Source organism: Ctenocephalides felis, unplaced genomic scaffold, assembly GCF_003426905.1.
Source record: "Ctenocephalides felis isolate EL2017-DRISC unplaced genomic scaffold, ASM342690v1 CF-g0.4_SCAFFOLD_01886, whole genome shotgun sequence".
Lineage (NCBI taxonomy): Eukaryota > Metazoa > Arthropoda > Insecta > Siphonaptera > Pulicidae > Ctenocephalides > Ctenocephalides felis.
Window position 1 is genome coordinate 41,511,654 of NW_020538040.1, and position 20,913 is coordinate 41,532,566.

The 20,913-nt window shown below is 30.4% G+C and overlaps 2 protein-coding genes and 1 pseudogene across 2 annotated transcripts in view; 1 reads left to right on the top strand and 2 right to left on the bottom strand.

Moving 5' to 3' along the window:
• The window catches only part of LOC113374978 (protein tyrosine phosphatase type IVA 3-like), a 137,030-nt gene that overhangs the window by 3,591 nt on the left and 112,526 nt on the right, over positions 1-20,913 (top strand). The gene's annotated exons all lie outside the window — the stretch shown is intronic.
• Positions 506-20,821, bottom strand: LOC113374973 (solute carrier organic anion transporter family member 5A1-like). Its single transcript, XM_026614927.1, has 8 exons — positions 20,624-20,821; positions 17,095-17,434; positions 15,391-15,661; positions 14,631-14,936; positions 2,512-2,619; positions 1,984-2,208; positions 1,136-1,300; positions 506-708 (listed from the first exon to the last, which is right to left on the bottom strand). The coding sequence occupies exons 1-8, from the start codon at positions 20,692-20,694 to the stop codon at positions 506-508; spliced, it is 1,689 nt and encodes a 562-aa protein (XP_026470712.1). The 5' UTR covers positions 20,695-20,821.
• The window catches only part of LOC113374974, an 868-nt pseudogene continuing 719 nt past the window's right edge, over positions 20,765-20,913 (bottom strand).

Below are 20,913 nucleotides of genomic sequence, written 5' to 3' on the forward strand. Positions count from 1 at the left end.
CTGCGTCAAAACAATGCAGTACGTTCAAAATAGTTACTGCTATGAACCTTCCAGGTTACATAGCAGTCACGTGTAATGATTAAGTTATTACGTAATTTTAGTTATTACATCTTGTGGTTTACATATACAAGTTGTGTTCAAGGACGCAGCAATCGTTATAATTTTCGCATGCAGAGTTGGTTTATCATTTTATGTTTTTGAAAGAAATGTGTATCAATGCTCCAAAATGTTAACAGTGGTGTGAAAGACAAGTGGTATATACAAACTCCTCCAAGATAGCTGAAAAAATATAACTAGAGGAATATCATAACTCTGATATAAGGCATAAGTTGCTGAGTGAATAGAACATTTGTATGATAGTTACCTGGTGTATCATGTAATAGCACGCAACTTTAAACTTTACTAAACCGTATTTCTAGTAAAATTCTAATATCGTATAAGATATTATACGATATATATATATATATATATATATATATATATATATATATAATATTCTGTAAACTTACTTGTTATAATATGGTATGGTAGTTCCGGCCATCTTAACATTATCGCAACCCAAAAAGAATAACAAACCATAACATAGAAGACAAATAAAATTAGAAATTAAAACAAATTGCACAGCGCCCTTTGGTCTGAGTTCTAATCGTTTCAGTAAACATCCACCCATAAAAATTCCTATGCAAGCTCCTGGTATAGCTATTGAGCCTGAAAAATTATAATGTACTCTGTTATTAACTATGAGAACAATGTATAATTAGATCTGTATCAATTTTATTTAAAAAAACTGAAATAATTCAGCTAATTTAAGAATTATAACTCCAAGTCCTTGAATGTTAGTTTTTTGATAATGTTTATATGCTTCATATAAAACTGTGCATGCCAGTTTCTGATCAATAGTATAGTGACTGTACGCCATTTATTAATTATGTAGGATCTGTGTCAGAGATAATTATAAAAGAAATAAAGCAAAATTATCAAAACGTGTCAAGAAGTTAATTATAATTAAATATTATTATAATATTTTACTACTACAGAAATTTTGTTGCCAGTACCTGTTGAAATATATTTAATTGACTAAAAAATGGCTCAAAATCTACAAATAAAGCAATATTTTATAATAATTTTGAATTACCTGTAAAAACACTAGCTTGACTCTTTCCCAAACTGAATTGCGTCTCTAAATATTTAGGCAAGAAGACTACAAAGCCCGATACTATAATCAATTCCATACATGCTCCCAAACACGTGACAACATACACGGGGTTACACACTAATCTCCACATAGAATTTGGAATATCTGAAAAAAATAAAATACATAATTAATTATACCTCAATTATTGGTTTACATTAAGTTTTCAATGTGCTCTTTGCCCCTTGGAGAAAAAACTTATAGTTTTAACAAACCTTTATAAAGTTGGTTGTGCTATAATTAGTGTAGTTTAGTAAACATTTCGATGGAACAAATTATCGATTCAAATTGCTCATTTATTCGATTTGACAGTGCAAAGAATATCTGACCAAAAAGTGTAAAAAGTGGACGTATGAGTGTTTGACATATGCATATTGATATCATTTTTATTATAATACAGTGTCTATTATACTTAAAATCATTTTGAAATTTATCTAGAAAATAATAATTCATCTTAGGATCTTCTCTTTTTGAGATTTTAATATACAGTTTAAAAATCGCCGAGATTTAAAAGAAATCAAAACAGTGGCTTCCTAATTCCATAAAACTAGCCTAAAATATAGTTGCTTCCAAACGCGTCCTAAATTCACGAACGCACATTTTAATTTTTTAATTTAAGAGTGATATTAAAATTATCAGCGTATAGAAAATGTGAAGATAGCTGAAACTAAAGTGACACTTATCGATTTGATAGGTACTCAATATATAAATAGAATTAAACAATAAATAACTAAGCATGGATGAAAATTGCTATATTTTGTTCAATAAAAATTAATGATTTGCATTGATACCTTTGATATCCTTTCCATAACCGCTGTCCATGGTTTTGTTCTGCGTAGTTGTTTGCCCATTTCCAGAATTAGCAACACGTGCCTTTTCTAGAAATTTTATTTTCTCCTTTTCACGCGTTAAAACCTTAGGGAAGGAGAAAAAGGGTATGGCAACCAATATCAGGAGGAAACCACACAGCAAGAAGCCACCCCACCACATTCCAACCCATCGATGATCGCCGGGGCCTAAAAAATAAATCAAATATTACTTTTTTATAATCATTAATCAATAACGCGAATACAAACTTACTGCAGACTATTAAACTCGTTTCTAAGCTTAAATTCATTATGAATTATAATTTCCCATAAAAACTACACACGGAGTATCATATCAGAAGACATATTTAATTTAAAAAACAAAATTAGTGATTCAAAACAAATGCATTTACCGTCAAATATTTCATAATGACGGAAATATTTAAAAACAAATGAATAAAATATTTTTTCATATTAAAATTTTTGTATAAATACATTTCACATTTCACTCACCAATCGATATTATATTTGTTGAAAAAGAATCCATATGAAATGATAGCAGATAAGCTCCCAGTAGAAAACCTAGCACAGGTCCAAACGCCGCCATACTGTACATGAAACCTGAAAGAAAATAGTTTTTTTTTTATAAGACCAATAAATTAAATCAAATTTATCAAATACATTCTTCACAATACGTCTACAATTAACGCAATGCGTATTTTCTTTTAAAAAAATATATATTAATTTATACTCATCTTGTTTGAACATTGTGATATAAAAGCTTCGAATACAAATTAAATGTAAAAATTGTTTACATATCACAAAAAATTAACGAAAATATGATATCTACACGGTAATCATACTTTTTGAACATATTTTTTTACATATTATTGGGATGTCTTTTATGCATTCAAAGCATGTAATTTTAATTTAATACAATATATATATAAAAATTACAACTTCTAATTTTATTACACATTTTGGCAAATTTTTCGTAATCTTGATGTTGACGGGGTGATCTTTTCTGTTAGCAATTTGATTGTATGCAAAATACTTTAATATAAGTTTGGTGGATCACAAACTCTTCGTAACTATTATATTAACTATTGGAATACTATTTTCTAATATTTCAAATAAAGCGAATACATAATCATTTGTGCGTAATCAGCTAACCCATCAATTTGACGGGTTTTCCTAAAGATAGGCATACCACATATGAATTATAAAATTTTGAAAGTTTATCACAATTATAATCATATTTATAATATCTATTAATAAAAATATAAATTATGACACAAATTAGTTAAGATAAGTGTTATAGTTTTTTAAGACTGTGGTTTATAAACCATAACAGCTTATATATTTTTCATAATAAAATGATAAAATATTGGATTGGATTGGAGGTGAGATTAGTGAGATAGATCAGAAGTGTTGTCTTTATTTAATAAGTTTTAATTAAAATGTTGAAACACAAATCTTTATATTACTTGCGAGCATACTCGTAAGGAGTAATTTAATTTTGTGGTGTATTACATTTGGCCTTGAGGTAAATTGCTGAATCTTTCCGAACTATATAAAATATTGTTTACAGATCGAAAAGTTGACATTTGATGTAAAATTAGAGATTATAATTTGAAAAATATATAATTAAATATATATAACTTTTTATATCAAGTACTTTAAGTTCTAAAAAAATAAATTGTATTCAAATTCAATAAAAATCTTACAATTTAGGGCATTCGATAGTTCTTTGCACTCTTATTATTCATAGTAAAGAATATTATTGAATAGGACAATTAAAAAAAATTTGAAATTATTGTTTCTTGAAATAAATTCCTTTAAGCTAGGCGCTTTACATGTGGCGGATTATGTTTCATATTTAGGGGCCAATTAGAAATTAGAAATATGAGTTTGTGATAACACACTGTAAAAAAAGTTATGTTTTTGCTGTGCGATCAGGCGGTTTTACACATAAAACCTAACCTCCAAATGGCACAAATATCGAACAAATTCATCATTGGTGCAACTTTCTGTTGTCACTTTAATAACACAGGGAAATCTCAATAAAGTTAATATTCTGACTCAGAGGTTAGGTTTTATGTGTAAAACGTCCGATGGCACAGCAAATACATAGCTTTTTGACTGTTCGTGATTACCAACTCATACGATAATACCCCGTAACATAATATTTCTATTTTATCGTAAAATTTTCCCATAATTCTGTCCAGAATTTTATTCTGTTAGTATTTACAACTTTTTTCAGAACTTATTAAGATACATGTAGTATATGGATATAAAACAGAAAATTAGTCATTTCGTATGGTATATGTGTCAAAAACTTAAAATTTAGTTTGCGACATTTGCAGAAAAATAACATTTTATAACATAACATTTTTTTATATGATTCAGATTCCTGAAAAATTATTCATCCTATTATTTTTATCAAGTTATAGTCAATATATGTTTAGCCTAAGCTAGTAAAAAATATTCCGTTACTGATTGCTGCTCGTACCGGACCAAAAAAACCTCTATAAATACCGCTATTAATGTATACTGTGTATAGATTGTGCTATGAATTTGCGTGCTTACATCGAAATGTGTATAAAAAATAGTGTGTCACAATGTAACACAGGATGTCAACAAAAACTGATAAACGACCGTAGCTATAACTAACTATCTTGCGATATGATTTAATATTAATGATATGATTATTGACCTACATTTCAGGAAACGAGTGGAAGTTTTTTTTTTGTTGTAACTGCCATTAAATATACGACTACATAATTACATTTGAATTGATCGCCTTAACACTAGGCATATAAACTGTGAAGTTTATATTAAAGACCTTTTCGATATTCAAGAATATCAGCAAAGCTCTATAAATTTCTAGTCTAGTCTATATATCTAATAAATTATTTTTAGAAATTTATATAATTCGAAGAAAATTCTGGAGCAATGCTATGCTATCTCTTCCTCATATATATATATTTGCATCGTAGCTGTGACAAATTGCAATGTTTTGCCTAACACTAAAAAATTCAATCTAAAAATAATATTTTTTATTTGAATTGACAAGAAATAGTGTAGCAGTATTCCTGTGAATTATTATTACTATTATCAGTTAACTTTCTAATTTACATTCCACTGAAGATGACATATGATTATATGTATCATAATAAATTTCTACAACTTTTAATTGATGTATTGCCCCAAAGATTTAAACACATATAAATGTATGCTAAAAATACACGAAAGAATAGCTAAACATTTGAATATCTTTTTCGGTGGTATGATAGAAATCAGGGTATGAATAATTTGTATTGCGAGAGACTGTATCGTGAATAAAATACTGCATGGTCAGAAGTAGGATCGAAAAGCACTGCATTACGGCCTGCTAGAAATGCCGTATTGTTTACAATGGAAGCTTGCCAACTCCTATTGATTCGCCACGCAAGAAATCAAGAGCTACAAGCTAGGTAATGAGGCCGCCGCATCGATCGAATACTGTTTATGCTCATAAACTCGATTAAAATACTGAACTTCAAACATTCACGCATTTAACAGATTTCATTTTAATTGCATCGTTTTACTTACATCTGATCAGTATAATTATATAAGTACATAATGCAATATAATATCATACGAGTTAAATTCGTTCCGTAACCATACGCATCTCAAAGCAATGTTTCTCACATAAATACATCGAAATGCCACTAATTCGTTACTGCTCTATCGTTTTTATTAAGTTTTTTCAATATTATAGATAAATTCACTGTTTACCTATTATTAACTTTTTTAGTAATAAAAATCACTGAAAATTTTTATATATCTTACGTTTCAGAGGTTTGAACATTTTGCATACCTTAGAAAAAATGAGTGTAGTGTATGTGTTGTGTGTGTGTGGTGGTGTATGTATGTACTGTGTGTATTGTGCAGATAAAATTTTCGTCGACGATTTCGGGAACACGGATCAACCGATGTGAATAATTCAAAAGAACATTCGATTCGTAGTGATCAGGATAAGCTGATTAGGTTTTGCGAAGCCATCAGCCTTCGATAGATAGCAAAAACCAAAATGGTAACTCAGTTTTTAAGAGAACGGAGCGTCCCATTTTAATAATTCAAAAAACATTTTACTTGTATTGACAAGATGAAAAATGATCAAATTTTCTCAAAGGCAGGTCTAGCGGTTTCGGAAATCTAATAAAAAAGTAAAAAAAATGTTAATCGGTTTTAAAAAAAATAATAATTTTGGTACGGGAAGTTCCAGTAATTTTTAAGGCACGATGCCATGCGCCACTCAAAAGTTTCAATAATAAAATTTTCACGTACATATTTTACAATTTGCAATCCGGATTAATGTGCCAACTTTAGTCATTTTTTTATAGAAGAACCTCTCAAAGTCGACCGATTTTAAAAGTTTTAAATTCATAGTTGAACAAAAAGTTTTAATTCTTGAAAATTTGAAACAGTTACGTTATTGTTTTTGATTGTGGTTCTAGAAATGTAATCCACGATTATGATTCTAAAGTTGAAATGAACAAAATTAATTAAAAATTACCAGAATAACCAAAAATTGGTCATAATTAGACCAAAGCTCTGGGTTGCACGTAATTTCCAAACAACGCGAGATTTTTTTTCTAATTTTTTTCAGGACAGTTTAGGCAATACTCACCACGTTTCGGCTTGACGTCAAGGTCTGGGGCACCCTATATAATTGAAATGAGCAACTATAAAATTAATTCTATGGTAGAAAAATCATTATCACAATTAACAAAATTTTCCATATTTTAATTTTGCCATTCACTTCTCTAGAAAACTCTTACTTGCTCAAAGCTCGTATCTCTAACTTGGCTCGTATGTCAAAGTAACAAATCGCTCCTTTGGCGTTCGTATCTCAAAACACTAGTATGTCAGGCCACTCGTAAGCCCGGGTGTATATTAAATATATTACATTTTATGTATACAATTATTCTTGTATGTGTACATAGAAATAAAGGAGTTGTTCAAAAAACGATTATATGCCAATGTACCAGATTACAAGGTCAAATAAAAAAAGATTATACAAATAATCAAGCAAAAGAACACTAAATAGAAACATTTTTTCCGAAAATTGATTATTTCCCAGTAAAGTCTTTTCTCTATTATCTCGAACTTTTTTAATCTGCCTGAAAAATGTGCTTTCTGCACTCGGTGAAATCAATTAATAATTAATAATTAATTCAGGGCTTAAGCGCACGTTTGCGTTTGCTGTTAAACGCTATAAAACGACAGTTCTCCTGGGTTATCTAAAAGCTGGGTTATCTAATTATGTGTATCTGAGTAGGTAAGTCTTCTCTGCGCACAGAGTTATGACACTCTTTTAAATGTATTCAAACCCTCGACTAGTTTTATCTCCTGATTTATTTACACGTACAAATGCTTCCCTGTGTCATCTTACAATAAAAGTAACGGTGCGATCGCTTCGTCGTCTCAGTACCTGCGTCCGCAAACATGCGACTCTTCTAGATGCTGGTTATAAAATGTTCGTCGATTTTAAACAACTCTCGTATGGAAAGCGAAATTACATTACATATTTATGTATTTGTTCAATTATTAATTTATTCAAGTCATCAAACCATTAATACCCAATAAACAAATCAATAGGTTCATATCGCTTTTAAAGTTCACGAAATAGCGTTATATTACAAAAAAAGAATTATGATAAGAAAATTAAAAAATATATATGATATTTGCATAAAAAACCGTATGTTTAATGTATATATAAAAAGTTTGCTATGCTAATCTAGTCCGCAGCATCAGTAAAATATTTCGTACATCAAAATATAAAAATTCTTTGAATGTAATTATAAGCATAATTATCGAATATTGGAATCGCAAACATATTTTAATTATCTAAAATTCCAAACCAAGTGATAAATTACATAAGTCCGGACATATGTCAAATGAGATGCTATGCAGTTAGGGGTATATTCTGCAGAGAATTAAATGATTCAAACATTCACTTAATCAATCAATTTGCACATTTTGTTCAAAAAGGACATTAAATACTCTCAAAAAAATCAGAATTAAAAAGTATTCGAGCGTTTATCCTACACAAACAGAAGATGAACAGAAGCTGTAGCGTGCCCTTAGGATCCCTTAGAAGAGGCAAAGATGTTTCAAAATTAAAAATAAACAAAATGAAATGAATTATTCATCCTGCTCGTTTCGCCTTACCAAGATTTTTACAAGTAATTTGTATTTAATGTACACTCTTCTTGCAGTTTTCGGTAAACTGGGAAGGTTCATATTAATTTTTGTTTATACAAGTTGGGGGCCTCCGTCGTCCGAGAGCCCCGTATAATTGACATAGGTGGTAATTATGCCCCTGCATATTTTAGATTTTACTTACGAGACATGGGCATACCTCGATTCCTTTCTCCGATATACCGGTAGACACAAAATAAGCTTTTGAACGGTTTTTAATTTTTACATTACTAAGTTACTGTAAATTGGTGTTTCCATATTTGTATAAAAATAAAGGATTTGATTTCTGACATAAATGACGAATTGATTCCAACGCATCGTTCGTTCCACGACCTAGTCATCCATGCCCAAATCTGACACTGGACGATCAATGTCATAAAGCAGACATTAGAGTTGACTTATGCTGAAGGTACTAAACCGTGACTCCATAAATTTCCTCAAATATTCAGACCACTCTCTATCAGAGCTAGTAGCTATCAGAAAAAAATAATAATTGACAATTTCCTGAAGACTTGTCACAAGATCTATGATCTGTGTATGTGTATTAAATGCATACCCAATCATAAGCATTCATATTAGAGCAGCGAATTAAAACCACTTTCGCTGCTCTACATTGCAAATCATTTTAATTCAATACATTTGATATGGGCATTGGAGGCAATGCGTTAAAACGCCGCTTTATAGAGGACAGCACGTGCAAAACATAATTGTGGCTTTAAACAAATTGCAGAAAATATGTTAGTACGCTAAAAAAGATTACTGTAATAGTGTACGATATCGTGATTCATTAAAGACTAGGTGTATTTTATATCTCTCTTCATAAACGTAAAAACTGTACTTTTAACGTTTTCAAGACCAGTCTAAGACCTAATGAAATATATTTAAACTCATATTCGCATAAATGTTTGTAACTGCTTATTTGTATAATTCAGATATAACTCATTCTGACATTTGTAATATTTTATTAAGGTTTCATTATGTATGTGTCTTAGGCAAACAATCATGTGTTCGTTTGATCCCAAAGTTTATGTGCCATTGCTTTTGTATAAAATTCTCACATTGCTCAAGTCCTTTATGATTCTGAGAATATTCTATTGCCTATTGTTCGAGAATTTATTATATAATAATTATTTCATGAATTTAATTATAAATGACGCAAGGCGCGTTATGCTTGTGCTTGACCATTCGTGCGAAATGGATGTCCTACCTAAGAAAAAAGGTAACGCGACATAAGAAAAAAGGTAACGCTGGTGAAGTGGCACCTTTGCCAAGTAACGAACAAAAATGAAATAAAACTAAGAACAAACTAGTGTATGGCAAAGACTGTCAAAAAATAACACTTAATCGTAATATCACTGCAAAAAATTCTAAAGTAGTTTTTAATTTTTAATTTGTTCAAATTAGATAAGAATTCAGCATTGATTTTTAAATTCTTCAGCTAAACATAGGAAACTCAACCATTGAAAATGTAAGTTTCGAGCAAGTCTTCAAATTGCATCATGTCACGACCATGAACGCTTGCATAAAAATGCATAATATTATAACAAATGTGTACGTGTGTGTGTTTTATAAATTTTTCGGCTCATATAACACGGCAGCAAGAGTTGACTTAAAAAAATCACACCCAAATGTTTAAGTATACACATACACATCTATGATACATCTATTCGTAATTATAATCTCATCGATAAATACGATTCATCAGCCACATTACTTTCAGTGTAAATGTGTTTTTCCACCATTAGTATTCTCAACAGCATCTGTCGAGAGAAGCTGATATCAAATATGCTATTAAAATTTATGTCTACCTGTATAAACAATGAAATCTCATTAAAACACATTTATTGGGTCACGTGTTTTATACGAGCATTGCGGCACGAGGGAGGTGCATTTTTATAGTAACTTTTATGATCGGATTATTTTATGATGGTGTGCCGGCTTTACAATAAAAAAATCGCACTATTAATTTTTTTGCTGTAATTGTAGATATCAAACTTTATCAAAAAGGACAGTATGTTTAATTATATTATTTAGAAATTAAAAGTAGTTTGAAATAGAAAAGCATCTTCGGTTACACTGATAAATTATTTTTATTTCAGATATTTGATTTTTATGTATCCAAGTTGTGCGTTAATATATGTATAAGGCTGTCGAAAGAGTAATGCCGGTTTTGTAGTGAAAATTAAAACTATTTTTAAGGCAAAATAAAGCTTTGATTAATTGTATATGTAGTACGTAGGAATTAATAAATAAATACGCATTCAGATACGAATATTTCTGGTACGTTTTGACATTTCGAAAAACATTTGAAAAGTATTGACGATGTGAAAAGCTCATTAATTTTTGGAAAAAACAGGCCAGGCGTTTTGAAAATACGGTGGAAAAAGTGAACAGGCGGAATAATATTTGTCTATCCATCACTAAACTAACTTGTTAAGAAGTCTCATATGTACAAAACCAAATAAAGTTGGTGGCTCACTAAACCTCGATCATGCATTATATGATCGAGGAAAGCTTTTCTATATCCAATATGCAAATTGCCATTTTTGTTGTTGAGAATTATTAATCTTCATAAGGATTATATATATATGTGTAATATATATGTGTTAAATATATATATGTAACTAGATATATAAATCGAACGCAAGTCAGATATGTGAGTCTATATAACCTTTACAATAACAAGGAGAAGACTGTCAGATTTATTTCAAGTAATATGGGAAGCAAAAAGTTTTCGGCGTTTTTTTCATAAAATGCTCAGTTATATTCCATGTAACATATAAAGCAAAAGTTTTCTGCGTTTTTCTAACGCTTTATTAAATTGACATAGTTGATAACCCTACCTAAATAAAATATATAATGTCGATTTGTGCAATAATATTTGTTGACGATTTCTTTGATCGACATTTTCTATGATAAGGTTTCATGTATTAGGTTATTTCGAATTTCTAGATTTTTTGATAGTATATGAAACATGTGCAACTATCGTATATTAATATATAAATTTATATTAGATTATTTTACAATACACAAATAAATTTTTAATTATAGTGTCAAATATTCAACAAAAAACCATTACTATGGTATTATGTTAGTAATTCCAGGGTAAAATATCGAGCATAATTTTGAAAATAATAATTTCTAAAACAGACTCGGAATCGTATTAGGGAGCACGTTCATGCCAATAATTAATTACGCTTGAAACATATTGTATTTCTTTGTATTCTTAAAAATGTGTATTCAACTATTTCCGATATGAAAACCACTTTTGACATTGTACAAATAGTTTACGGTGCAGTTTGGAAAGTTGCGGTCAAACATTAATTTTTAATGTTTATCCTTGAATTGTAGACTACGACCTGAATCCTAGTCTAACTAACATACAACATGCGCTCAATATTTGGTTATATTCACACTCACGAATGTATTTTTGCTTCTAAAATCAATAATACGCTAAAGAAATACGATTATCGTATAGCAATTTGAAATTTAGATGACCTGCAATGGATACGGTAGTAAATGCAGAATATGATCTTTGATTGTTTTTAATGGGTTTCTAATTTGAAGAAAACGTCAAGGCATGCCCTCCTCAAATATTGATTGAGAATAAAATACAGGTTTATCCAGCAGTATACGTAAATTTCGCAAAGGTGATATGAGTATAGATCGAATTCAGTAACTGCAAATATAGATCCACAAAATTTATTACGCATTATAAATACTGTCAGAGTGTATCGGTTCAAAAAACACATTCAGGATAATGAGGACCGATTCCAAAATAACTATTTTCCAAAATAGTGCATTGAAGAATATGCAGTATGTATAATAATTGTTACCCTTTCATTCTGATTTGTTTAGTTATTTTAATTTGCTATTCATTTTCCTATACATATATGAAAAAGAACTATCAAAATCTGTGACTTAACTAATTAAATGAATTCGCAATATGTTAACATACTTCGTAAAGCCAATACCAAGAATATAAAAATAAAAAAACTCTGAATAAACTTTTAATATTTTTAACATGTGCCAATAATTTATTGATAATTAAAGTGAACGCTTGGAGCTAAATATAATGATTTGGAACAAGTGCGTCAAGATTGTGTCAATAACCTTAAATTTTTTAAGTATTTCGTTCTTGAGTGTCATTAGGAGTTAACAGACTATAAAATTCAGTTGAAAATACATATGCTTTACACACACACACACACAGATATATATATATATATATATATATATATATATATGTAATACCTTTAGTTTTTAATGTAAATAATAAAAGATCAGAATCTTGAAGCTGTTATTCTATAGATCGTACCTAAACATTAATGCACCATGAGATAAATTTGGAAAAACTCTAGATATCTTTTTAACTTAAGAAACTTATTTGTGCATAACAAGATCTTCATTTTTCCTAAATTTGCATATATGGTTCACTCAAATTTGTGACTTCACACAACCAAGCGAACTTGATGAATTAACTAGTTAAATGATACCAATTACGTATAAAAGTGAAAAACACTAACAAAAGGTTCATTATTTATTATGTTCCAAATAACGTTAATCTATAAAGTGTAGTTTTGCGATAGAATTCACAATCCACCAAAAGCAAAATACGTAAGCTAACTATTGTATCATTTCTTGCAAATTATGACATAGCTTGAAGTTGAAAACATACTATAGAATAATATGCAAATAGCTTTTTGAATTAATGTACACACGTTCAAAATTAGTCAAAGATTTAACATATATTCCCAAGATGCTACCGCGAAGTAAACGAAGACAATAAAAAGTAATGTTACTTTGTTACGGTATTATTAGACAAAACACAATAGATTAAGTAGAACAGGATACTTATAGTTTAAATTTATTAATAATATTTTAAAAAGTTTTAATAAATAATATTTTTAAAAATGGCGTAATTTCATAATAAAATACGAGTAAAGTTGCAAAAATAAATTGACAGAAACTGCTCGGTATTAATTGCATACAATGATATTGTCACATATTACTTCAACAAAAAATTAAAATCTGAGTGCTTATGACTCGCAACAACTTGTATCGAAAATTTAGTATTATTTGACAATGAATATTTCGTTTTATCTCATCTATGGTGAAAAATAATCAAATGTGAACTCAATAATTATTTAAATGTCGTTATAACATTCTTAAGAAGCTATTTTAAAACCATATATATTTTAAGTACTGATAATTGAACACGAGTTGTCGTACTTGTCTTAATGAGATTCGTAATGAATGCAGCTTTAAAACATGTTTTACATCATTAAATATTTTAACTACTAAAAAGCCAATTATAATAAGCTTGAAGTTTGTTTCACGATGACAAAATATGAACAGAAAATAATTATGTTAGAGCACATGTATTATATATACAGTTGTTTGCACGAAAGACAAAGCTTCTAATACATATTTTGCTCATACAGTTACTCGTTTAGAATTTTTAATCAACTAAGGTAAATTAGTACATATATAAAGTTTGAAATATTAAAACTTAATTTTATTTATATTATGTCGAATCTCTATTATCTTATTAATTTATAAATTACGGTAGCTGAAATTTAAATAGCCCCCACATTTTGTTCGTAAAAATTCATTGTTTTCAAAACTCCGTGGTTCAAATTCCATAAATATTTATAACTAAAATTGCTTCAGCCTCATTTTATCTCAACAAGACTTTCCAAAAAATATACTTTTTTCATTTGCTACTAGCTATAGAACATACAGGTAATAATCGGAATCCATTCATAAATTTCACTTATCGGATGAATAGAAGGAACTCCGCGACTGCAGTTTTGCTTTGAAATGAATTTCAAGTTTTTAGCGATGGAACCACTTTTGCGTTTTAGTTTGAACATTTTATTTGTTAATAATATATTATGAAGCAAGTAAACGTATCTGTCCAATTTATCTTCTTCATTCGCCTCCAGCAACACATTTCAAAGCTCGGTCTTGTGCTGGTCTTTCGTAAGTCTTTCTAAGTGTCTTTACTAAAGAGACAGAGAGAATTGCTCTGTACGGATCGAAGACATGGACACTAACCGAAGGAGCATGAAAGCAGAAATTTGAAAAGTAAAATTCATAAAAGTGAATAATGGTAATGAAATAGTAATGGGAATAATAAACAAGAGAAGGCAAGGAGATTATTGATTTGTGGTGTTCTCACACCATAGACCTATCTTCGGGGAGACTACAATTTATTATTATAATTATATATATCAGCAGCAAGTACAAATAGTTTACTCATGCACTTAAAATGTAATAAAATTATACTATACTTTATAAACTAATGGAGTTAAAAAAGATATCAATGCAAACTTGACTTGAGGCTGGTATATAGAGTTAAACAAGAAAATAAAACTCACCAATGTAGATGCTGGCGCTTTCTGGTTTCACGTGATCGTCCACATAAGTTGTGCCTAGAGTGAATAGAGGCGAACCGCCACAACCTAATAGTAATTGTGCAACTACGAATAATAATACAGGAGCCGTTGTACTAGGAGAGCCCCGAATGCAATTCTCTTCTCTCAATGTGTTGTGAGGTGCCAGTGGCGGATTAGAAAGGCCCGAACTCAAGCGACCTAATCCCATGTCTTGCTCTCGAACAGGCACCCCTTTGCAGATGTTATCGTCGCTAGCATTGGGCGACGATATTCCTTGATTTGGCTCACCTAAAAAAAAAGAAATTTACATTAAATGCAATAAAATAAATATTACATTTATTTAAATAACTAAATTAAACACAAAAGATTTGACATTATAATGTAAGTTATAAGTTGAAACACCGCTGATATTCATGATATAAAAATATTTTTTACTTGCCAACCTAAATTACTATTTTTACGAATCACACCTAGCACAAGTGCATAATATGTTTTTAGAAGGAACATACAAGTACCATCGACAACACATACGAAGTCAAACAAACTAATATTATTCAATTTTTGTATTAGATTAAAAATGTTAAATTAATTAATAAGAGTGAAACTGAAATTTATCAAGATATTTTCAATCGACGCTACAGTCTATCACTCAAATTGCAATATAACTCGATGAGCAACGTATAAAGATATTACCTAGACAATTTGAATCAAACCCAAAATACTTATCGATTCTGCGACTTACCAATAAAATGTGGAACCATAAAAACCAAGGAACCAAGCCCCATAATGACGGCACCAATGGCTATCCAGACCGGAATATGTCTCCTGCTGCCCAAATAACTGACGAATATCACAGTAATGACGTTCCCGATCTCATAGCTGGACGCTATCAGACCAGACAGACTGGACGGTATCTCGAAACGTTTTTCGATCGTCGTTATAACGGAATTTATATAACCTGAACTCAATGCCTGCTGTAGTGTTACCAGGAAAGACAGCAGAAATACGAAGACCTGCAGAAAATAAAATGTATGAAAACTAAAAACAACGTAACAATACTGTTGATGTAAAATATAATTTTCTAAATATTTTAAATTAAGTAATTTTTAATGTGTAAAGTTTATTTATTTAACATTTAGTAGCATTTGGCTAATATACATACTTAATATACAAGAACATTTTTATAAAAAAATCAAATTTACGCAAAAACAATATATTGTACTCTAATAACTTGGCGCCGAAGATAAAAAACAATACGTTTTTAAAAGCAGTTTCATTTTTGAATTAGGCATTTACCCACATTATCCTGCGTTGAAACCAACTATGAATGGAATCAGGAATTTTGCAAAAGCTACAAATGCCAAATTTTTCATTTTGGTTCGTATCATCCTGTTCTTTCTCAATGTCCTTATCGCGTTGATAGATTCGTTTCAAAAACTTTAAAAAGCTCGAAAACTTACAGATAGATATGCGCGGGCAATAAATTTTTTCAAATATAGGCCGCATTTATAATTTCTAAGCTAATTGACATTATCAAAAAATAAATAAAAAAAACAAAAAAGAACTCGAACAAATTCAAAAAGTGGCATAGCGACTAGCAAGCATCTAGCAAGACATAGATTTTTATTCAATCAAATAGTAGCAAGCATATTTGTTTATTTTTCATATTCAATTATTTTATGCATGTCATATTGGCATCGAACTTTTACTGAAAGGTATGACACAAATATTTATCTCATTGATTGTGCAAGTATCATATTCCAAAACTTATTGCTCTCTATATGTACCTGAATGTAACGGTAAGTCAAGGTTATTAATAATTGGTATTAAAAAGTTATTGTTGAACTTACTATTTTGCAATTACGCTTCATGTCAATAATGACCTATGTTGAACAATAAATACATTTACATTTCGTTGTTACAAAATCACGTATGTGCATAATGACTAAAAATAATTGACATTTTGTAATACTTCAAAAATGCTCTTTTGTATAGTTTGCTTTAATTGTTTTTATGCATAATATAAGTACAAATTGATATTGATATCGAGATTAGCGTATATATGTATATATATATATATATATATATATATTATATATATATAATTTATGGGTGTGCGAAGGATGTCGTTTTCCAATATATCAGATTTGAAGGCAAAAAAAAGAATTCGAAAATTTTATTATGATGGCATCTTAAATGCAATGAGCAAAAATAGAAAAATACATGTTACTAGACGTAAATAGGTGTTTGATTTAGATAGTCATTGATGTGTAATTCAAAAAAAATAAAAAAAAATAAGAAAACGTTTCAGTTATTAAAAAGTGAAAACCATCGCACATACATTCAGTATTAGACAGTATCTCAAAAAGAAGGAAAGTTGAACTCATTAATAAACATTCTATAAAGAAACATTGTGAACTAATTATAAGTAAAACATAGATCTCACCTTAACCGCCGCAAATCTCTGAATCACAGCCGGCCTGCACGTTAGTATGCCACAATCCCTGGTATCGTCAGGGGCCGTCACTAACAAAGTCCTTGGCGACTTCTCCTTCTCCCTCGCGGCTACTTGGGCAACCATACTCGCCGATGGTTGGCGACTATGACATTTGATCGCGGATGCCAACACATTATTCGTGGCAGTCGCCGTCATTTGATTACCTAATTCATCACCTTGCTGGCCTACGTCGCCGTTTTGCGCAGAACAACTGCCTTCCCCACCGGATTCCGAGTCGCCAGCATCCGAGGAGTACAGGCCAGTCATAGCATACATTGATTCTTGCCTTCTGTAATAATGAAGAAAATTAAAAAAATATTAAGATTCAAAATGTGGTTTAATATTACATTTAAAGTCTGCTGAATGGTATATACATTCCACTGAATTACAGAAGTTACTTTGTTAGTCAAATCTCATAATCAATCATTATTCATGACCATATATTAATTATTAGAATAAAAAGGTTATAATTACACACAAGGGCTTGTGCATACATATACATACATACACACTACAGATGGGCTTATCATATCCGAAGCCGTATAGACTCGGATTTGACACCGCTTCAGGGAGGAGTTATATCCGCTTAACAACTCCACGACTCCGACAACTTTGAAACCGAAATACTCGACACAAATGTGTTCTATAGTGCGTTGTTTATGCATCTAAGGATTTGTCAAATCCCATTTAATTTTTTGAAATGAAAATTTATGAATAAAAGAAAATTAAAAAATATCAAAATAATTTTTCTAAAAAATTCATAAATAAATAACGAGTTGTAAAATTTTTCGGTCGACCACATGATCGACTCCATAACTCGTAATTTTAACAGTGTTGACCAAAGTAAAAACGCAAAACTTGAGAATCAAATTCAATGCAATTATTTTCTTTTGATGAGAAAATAATTGATTTTTTGAGTTAATTTTATATAAAAATAATGTAGTAAACTTTCTAATAAAAGCAAAACATCATTAAATATTTTCACCAAATAATAATACTTCTGGTTTCTAATTTTTTCTTCTGCTATTTCCATTCGAGAATTAATATTATATCGGGTAGTTCTATTAGCATATTATTACTATATTGTATAAAGTAATATACTATATATTTTTTGCTGCTTAAATACTATTGACGTCACTAATATATTTTGCACTCTAAATTATTGTTATTTCAGGCTATGGAAAAACCAGATTAAATGCATTTTGTTTCGTGTATTTTTCGGTATGTATATTCCTGATTGCCGTCATTTACGGCTAAAGATTGTCGTAGTTGGAAATATGACCCCTTACTATTCAATAAATTATACATTGGAGCTTTTCATATTTGAACACAATTTCATTGTTCTGTATCTTTGAAGTAATATTTTTGTATTTTCTGGAAAAACCCGTATACCTAGAAGGTCATTAAACTGCCTGTGAGACGAGAAAGCAACAGCTTCCTTCCCAAAGCAAAAACGCAGTAACAGATTTAGTACCAGTTTAGGGAAGTTAGATATGACAAATCCGGTGAGACAAATCCACTCGGATTCACTCCGATGGAGGAGTTGTATCGGGGTGATAACTCCGTCATCTCTAATACACACACACACACACAAATATATATATATATATATATATATATATATATATATGTTAGGTAGGAAATCGACAATTGGAAGACGAGGATCACTTCAAATTTTTGGGAAGCATCCTGACCAGAGACGGATACTGCACGAGAGGAAGATCATGGTAAGAATTGCAAGCGTCAAGCGCATTTACAAATAAGAGCAAGCTGGGTCTCGACTTGCAGAAGAGACTATAAAGTGCTATGTCTGGAGCATAGCTCTTAGAATCAGAGACATGTACTCTAAGAAAGGCCGACCAAAACTATATATAGAGTTTGATGCTGGATACAAATTGAGAAGATTTGAAATGAGAAAGAGTGAGCTAAGAAAGGACTCTAAAGCACGATCCTGAAAAGGAAAGGAAACAGGATCAGACCCGTTTTGCAAAAATAGTGCCTCCTACAGGACGCATTCGAAAGTAAAATAGAGGAACTGAAAGGAATGGTAAGAAGAAAAATGCAAACGCTTGATGACTTACGAGAGAAAGAAGATAAAGAGAACTGAAAACCAAAGCACATGACTAGAAAGCATGAAAGCAGAAATAAGTAAAGAAAAATGCATAAATATGTATAAAAAGTGTTTAAAGGTAATGGGAATAATAAGCAAGGAATGGAAAAGGAATCATCAATTTGTGATGCTCTCACACCATAGACCTGCCTTCTGGCAGACTGCTATTATCAAATAAAAGCGTGTAATTAACATTAATTTATATTGATTTTTTATGATCATAGAAGTATTAGTAAAAATGTAGGTATCGATCAATATATAATTTACCAAAACAGCTATATTCTATAAATATAAAATTATTATACAAACTGATTCATAAAATATTGAAAACTAATGATGCTGCAATATTCTAAAAATACAAATAAAATTAAGACAACTTCAACAACTAGTATCAAATGGGCTTACGAAAAAGGGCAAACACTAACAACTAATTTCGCTTTTTAACACTTTGGCGACCGCACGTCTCGTAAAAATTTAATCGCCGGTACTGCTAATTCGTATTACTTGGCTTGTCCTCGACCCTTCTGGACATTATCGGAAGATCGTAAATTTTTAAGTTGTACTAATCGTTAGATCTCGTAAGTTCCGTATTTCGTAATTTTCGACAGATTGTAAATTTTAAAATTTAACCGTCCACTCGTCCTTGGCCAACGAAAGAGTAGAAGTACTTACAAAACTAAAAAACTTGTTGAACGTAATTTTTTTAACAAAGAACAGAACGATACTGTGCTTACCAATGTGGTGTCGGCGGCTGTTCACCACGAGTTCGCGCACGAAACTACTGTGGTGTCCCCCTGCCGAATAATTTAATCCCCTGGTTTTTATTTAATAAAAATCAAGACGGGCAAATATTTTAGTTTTCGTATATAATTTCTTTGCGTATTTTGAACGGATATTATGAATTTATATTACAAAGCTCTTCTATTCATATCAATTGATAATCGCGTTGTTTTCTTAGCCGCTATATGAATTGCAAAAACAATCCACAGATTTAAATGATTGTTACCGTTTAAATGATTATCACTGGCTATATGCGAATATTTAAACAATATGTGAATAACAATTTAAGTTTATTATAAAACAATCAAAGTTTCTTAACAAATTATGCTTATCAGAATACGAATCAAAATTATGTATGAAATATCGTCAAATTTTAAATATTATTACTAATAATATCGATCAAACGCAGTATCAAAACATCTAGACGCTTTCTTTAAATACAAGTGTCAATCATCAATCTCCTTTCATAGAACAGTTTACAAATATCAATCAAATCGCCAGAAACGAGATGTAACTCGTAGCAAACATGAAATTTATGTTTGTTCTATGCACCATAATCTATATATAAATGCAGACATGCACGCTAACCTGTGGCCTTTCTTGGTGTTAGCTCCTGTCCCCGCATTTTCTTGGCCCGTTGTGTTGTTGCTTGACGTCATTTTGAATTATTTTTTTCGCACGCGTATCAAATTGCTTCAATTCAAATTGAGGTGGATGCAGGGCGAACGCCTACTTCTTCAATGCCAAAATGACACCCTGCTGCGTCAACTTGGTATCGGCAATTTTTCTGCAACAAGAAATAAGGAGTTATAAATAGAACAAACAAAAAGTATTGACTATTAGTACTAATACTCGATTTTCACTTATTAACCCTTCGT